General features: G+C 38.5%; 1 protein-coding gene across 1 annotated transcript in view; it reads left to right on the top strand.

The window, feature by feature from the left end:
* Positions 1-5,785: 5,785 nt before the first annotated feature.
* The window catches only part of LOC139725052 (uncharacterized), a 115,366-nt gene continuing 115,151 nt past the window's right edge, over positions 5,786-6,000 (top strand). Inside the window, exon 1 of the mRNA XM_071636140.1 lies at positions 5,786-5,845. Coding sequence (XP_071492241.1) covers positions 5,843-5,845 — 3 coding nt within the window. The 5' untranslated portion in view covers positions 5,786-5,842. The remainder of the gene's footprint in view (positions 5,846-6,000) is intronic.

Raw genomic sequence — 6,000 nt, 5'->3', positions numbered from 1 at the left:
GAAGACATCACTGCATTTGTAACTATTACAGTGGTATGAGATATAGATGGAATGATGTCAAAGTCTTCAGAGTTGAGTAATTATAGGATACTGAATGGAATTGTAAACTGCTCGTATTTCGTGGCAAATATCCCACAACATGGCACGCCATCTCGGCTGGGAAGAAACATGAGCCGCGGGGACAGCTCAGAAGCTTAGCTGGTGAAGGAAAACATGATGGCGAATTCTGACAACTATCAATCTTTTGTTGGCATCTCGTAACTCGGCTGACAGCACGGTAACATAGTCCAGATCATGTCAGAGATATGCAGCATGTAGTTTGAGGGAAAATGCATGTTGTTTTTGTGGTTGCCTCAACTTAAACATGTTTCTCAAAGTCATACTCATAACATAGCTCATATTTTCAGTGATGGATGATCAATTCCTGTGGTAAAATGGGCTGACATTTGTGTTTGTCATTTAAGGACAAAGTTGTTTGCTGTTTCTGACTGTGATGCTGCTGTGTGTGATAAATGACCTGCTTATTTGCGAGTGGTATGTTAACCCGTTGAGGACGGGCTGATTTTGCTACAACATGCGTTTCCCATAGACACTTGCCAGAGTATACTCGTGACTCGTCCTCAGTGGGTTAATATACCAGGCTCAACACTAACATTTTTTTCTCTGGTGGCCCCTTCGGACTACTTAAATCTTTAAATTTGAAGTTTTGATGGCCCAAAATAAATGGAAATATAACGATCCATGTTGAATCCAAGTAGAACAATCAGGCCACCAAAAGATAACCTTTTTGGAAATTTGTTGTCATCTATCTCGCAATCAGTAGACTGTATCAGGCTGTGTTCTTAGCCTTCAACCACAAACTAGTGTCTGGAAACTGGTTTATCATTTCTGCCCACCATTCCCTTTAGGTCAGACTAAATTATGCACATCATTATCAGATCGTAAGCATAATTTGTAAATATGAAGCGACATTGTCAGCTAAATGGGTCTGTCAAAATTGACCGTGTAGTCGAAATCGCAGATACCGGTAATCACACTTTCAATGCTTCAAGTGTCAAATGCTAGGATTGCTCTGATTGTGATGTGTGGAATTTGCCTGAATATGTGGCAAAAGGATGTGGGACTAAAATGTGTGCCTACAGCTCAGTGGAATAATTTTGGTTAATGGTGGAATAATCAAAGAGCAGTATAGCACTCAGGGATGAATTGAACTTTTCCTTTTTGTCATGGTAGTGTGAAAGATGATGTTGTGGATAAAATTTGCCATGGGAGATTGTTACAAGTAATCATCCCAAACTCTACAAACTGAAAGGTGAATTAGATTGAAAGCAAGAGATTATTAACCCATTGAGGACGGGTTAATTTTGCTACATCACGAATTCCCATAGACCCCTGCCCAAGTATGCTCGGGACTCGTCCTCAATGGGCTATTACGAAAGCAGAGGAGTAGAGATATGGGGTATGAGTTTTCTTCAGTTTGTCTACCCTCCATACTAATGAAATTTCATTTGTACAGATGGCAGACAAAACTCATACCCCATGAATAAGATTGTTATGAAAAATTGAAAAAGTAAAGGATGAATTAACAAAGATTGAAAGATGAATTGCAGAGAGCTACCAAAGCAATTGAAGCAAGGAAATGTACATGTTATGTAAATGTTTGGTGCTGTCACGCCATAAGAAACGCTCCCTCACATTATTCGCTGAATTGTCTCGTCTGTGTTTCTGCTGTGGCTCTGCTCTGCCATAGCAGTTTTCATTGTGAAGACGTGGCAGTTGACCGGAGAGGCGATTTAATGAAGATGGAGGCGTAATGGGACATTTCGGCTGCATCCACAGGGCGGTTCTTACCTGTCATTATTTGGGTATATGTCCGAATCTTTCTTCCGTGTGACGGATGACCCACTTCGAACCCGAGAGAGGGCAAATTTGCCCCCTGAGTTAAGATGAGGCGATCAATCTTCCTTCCGACCTCAGAACGCAGAAGAACAAGCGTCAGGCCCGTAGCTACAGCAGATAATGACATGTCACACAAATTCAGAGGAGTTAGACATATTAGATGAGCAGATCTCAAGTGCTTTTTGTTTTGTTTTGTTTTGTTTTGCTTTTTTAGTTCTTGCTGTACTCTGTGGAGTATGCATACTTCATGATGTAGTCAAAATCCAAGTGACAGAACTCATGTATAGAGACTGTACAGTACTGGTTGAAGTGAAGATTCAGCTTGTAATGTTTTGTGAGATATTTAGAAACCCATGTATGAAATGTTAATGAGCATACAATTCTTAGGGGAATTGAAAGTATATTTGATGAAAATCGGTTTTGAAATGTTTGAGATATCTAAAAACAAGGAAAAACAAAGAGATCCTATCAACAGTCGTGGCCTGTCAATTTTATTAGGACCGCTTTTTTGGATATCTCAGCCAATTTTCATCAAATAAACGTGGAATCCTTTTTGAAATTACATGCTCTTTCATATTTCATGAGAGGTTCCTAATCATCTCACCAAAAATGTTCTAAACCTGAATCCTCACCTCAACCAGTACTGTACAGTCCCTTTAAGCCATAAGTAACGTTTTGTTCTGGGTTAGACAAATGCTGAACATTTTGATGTTTTGAAAGCGACTTGTTTCACGGTCATTTACAGTGACATATGTTCACAAAACTATCCAAGTCCATTGCAGTTCAGCAAAGGATCTTATCCCCCCTTGTGGGAGATTTGAATGTACTCATCTGTTTTTCTTTCTTTCTTTTTTTTTTGTATTATCATCACATGACCGACATACTGTATGTATGTGAGGAGACATTCTCTTCATGTAAATCAGTGATATAGAATATTATCAAGAGTGAATTTGAATGCTGATACAATTTTTAGTTGTTGATTTTTTTGTACTTTAAAGACATAGATATGGAAGAAGAGATAGAGGGTTAGTTTTTATCAGTAAATCTTGGCTATGAGAAATTTAATGATGGGATTTTTTTAACCAGTCGTAAATGCTGCCATATTACAGATTGTATGTTTGAAGTGGGTATTGTAGATGCCAGCAAAGCACACAAGATTGATACTTTTCATTTTCGTAAACAGAATCTGACTGGATATACTCTTTGAGTTTTAATATGTGTGTCTGCATGTGATTGGGGTTGTTTATGTGTATATATTTTTGTGTGTATATTTGTGCTTCTTTTTTTTGGGGGGGGGAGGGGGGTGGGGGGATAGGGGGCATCCTCTGCATTGACAGTGATGTGATTGAGATATAAGGCCTTATCTCCAGAAGATTTGATTGAGAAATAAGGCCTTATCTCCAGAAGATGTGATTTAGATGTAAGGCCTTATCTCCAGAAGATGTGAAATTATAATGTATTTGCATAACACGTTTTTGACACGGTTTAGAATTCACCAACTCGCCAGTGCTCATGAATATGAATTGATATTTTATGCACTCAATAACAAGGCTTGATTGTAGCTTGAAAGGCAAAGTATTTTTGGGGAAAAAAACAGCCTATATATTTGGTGAATCAATCAAATAAGTCCACAATACTCATATGCCCTGAATTACACATCCAATCCTGTAATCATGTCTAGGATTTTTATTTTCTCTCAACCATATCTAGGAAAGTATTTTTCTGCTATGCCAATCCTTTGTCCTTGCTTATAATGGATGTTGTCTAGGCAACACCAAAATATAAATGTTTTAATACATGGTGAAGGTGGATCAACCACAAAGACGTTTTTCTCTCCTTTCAAAAATTTACTGTTTGAGAAAACCTCTGCATATCCTTTGAAAGAAGTGTGGCGATTATAATCTCACGTTGAAGTCAATGTTGTGGAGGAGGTGGATCATGCTGAAACATATATCTTTGTGAGTTTGTTTAAGATTGGAAATGGGGGGGGGAGGGATAGTGACAGGGAGAATGGAATAGAATGAGAAAGAAACAAAACCAGCAGAGAGAAAGAGAGTGAAAATCCGAGAGAAAACAAAATTAAGGAAAGAGAAAATGGGAGAGAATTGAAGGAACTGAAAAAAAAAAGATATCCTGTAGCGATTGCAGTGAGAGAAGGAGGTGAAGGAGGGGAACAAAAACATAGCAGGAGATTTGGAAGTGTCTGAATAGGTAGATTAAGGGGGAGGGGAGCGGGAGGAGAAAACTGAATGGCATCCCGCTGCCGCTAATGAATTGGTTCTATTGACCGTCACGCATCTTAATGGTCCGTTCACTTCGCCGTGTGAACATATACTGGAGGATGTGCGTTTCGCTTTCATCTCGAATGGCCCGCAGTTTACGTTTCTGACTGTGAGGTACATTGTACGAGCAAGCGTCGTCGTCCAATTGTAGGCACTTTCCCCCTCAGGTGTGTTCAACGTCGCTGGGGAATTACCAATCCAAATCAAACGGTATGAAACGAGAAGATGGAGAAAGAACCGTCTTTGCCGCTCCGTTCTTTAATTGAGGGGAGAATCACACGCCGGTATGCATAGCTGCCGTGCAGTGATGCTTAAAGGGAGTTGCCATGGAAATGAGAAGATAGTGTTGCCTTCATATCACACGGATAAGAGTGCGAGTGCTGTGTGTGTCTTCATTGGATTATAGATGCCATTATTTGTTGAGAACCTGTGTGTTATTCTCTCTTCCTATCTAATCTATAGCCGCAAATATGTACACATTTCAAATGGGATGTGCACACAACCAAGTACAAAGTGTATGTCAGTATCCACTGAATTTACATTCAACCCTTTATGTGCATTGAGTGTTAATTGCACAGAAAACCTTTTGGCCTTGTACACACTGTGCAAAGTGTCTGGCACAGAGAGGGTTTGGAAAGAATGAATTTATGTATACATATGTACACATGTAGGGATGTTTATAGCCGTTCAGTGTGGCTCGCCTTGAGATTAGTTTGATTCATTTCATGGAAAAACTGTGTCACTAGTTACAACCCACAAATTTGCCTTGATCAAATGTTTTCTGGTAAAATATTCTTTAATTAATCATATCTGTTGCACATTTTCTTGTGTATTCTGAATTTAACTTTAGTATACTAGGTATGAAGAATTATCTTTGAATCTGATACTGAATGTTAAAAGAGAAAAAAAATAAATTAGCAGGAAAACAAGAATTATATACATTGCTGTATAGTTGTGATACACTCACTATATGTGGGCTTGTCCTTGTGTAGAAATGTTTAGAAATTGAGAAAAGATAACCATCCCAAATTCTTTATTTTGGATATTTTGAATGCTGCCTACAGTTTTGATATACTATGGGCTCTTTTATTGCTGACTTAGAGTTGATCAGAAGAAAATAAATCAATCCAGCTGTATATTTGTAGACTGGAATAAAGAAAGCAATTGGGTTTTAAAAAAAAAAAAGTTGAGATGGATGGCTGAAAATTATCCCCCCATCAGCTAGTGAAATTTAACTATGCAGTTGACCAGGTTGATTACACTTCATTTTAAAAGGTTTGCATTATACAGCATTCATTGTTTGCTGAGAGTAATTGTTAAAGCATTCATCTCAACTAACCTTAACTCGTTGAGGACGAGTCCCGCATATACTCAGGCAGGTGTCTATGGGATATGCGCGTTGTAACAAAATCAGTCTGTCCTCAACTGGTTAACAGATTATGACATTTATCGAGCCCAAATGTGCAAATGTGGGCTATAATGTTTACATTTCATTTCAAACTTTATGAACAAGGCTGCAGGATTGATAGAGAATGTTATATGACATCAACATTTCCTTACTCTCTGTCTTCTTTCTATTGCACACTTTCCTATATCACAGAGAGAAGCTGTCAGTGGCCCGCCTACAGAGGGAGCTATCCAAGGCTAAAAGTGAAGGAACAATGGTGAGTGAGCACCTTTGATTTTTTTTTTTTCATATTCTGTGTCTGTTGAATTGTGCAACAACCTGTGTGTGGTTCCTTTGTTCTATCATGGAAATGGATGTGTTAAAATTTTCTAAGACTTTTTAGCTTCCATGGGGAATGTGAATGCAGTATAG

Source organism: Diadema antillarum, unplaced genomic scaffold, assembly GCF_040938485.1.
Source record: "Diadema antillarum isolate AM-2024a unplaced genomic scaffold, OU_Dant_1.0 seq00000014_RagTag, whole genome shotgun sequence".
Classification (NCBI taxonomy): domain Eukaryota; kingdom Metazoa; phylum Echinodermata; class Echinoidea; order Diadematoida; family Diadematidae; genus Diadema; species Diadema antillarum.
The sequence above is the reverse complement of the archived record's forward strand: the minus strand, read 5'-3'. Positions and strand labels throughout refer to the sequence as shown.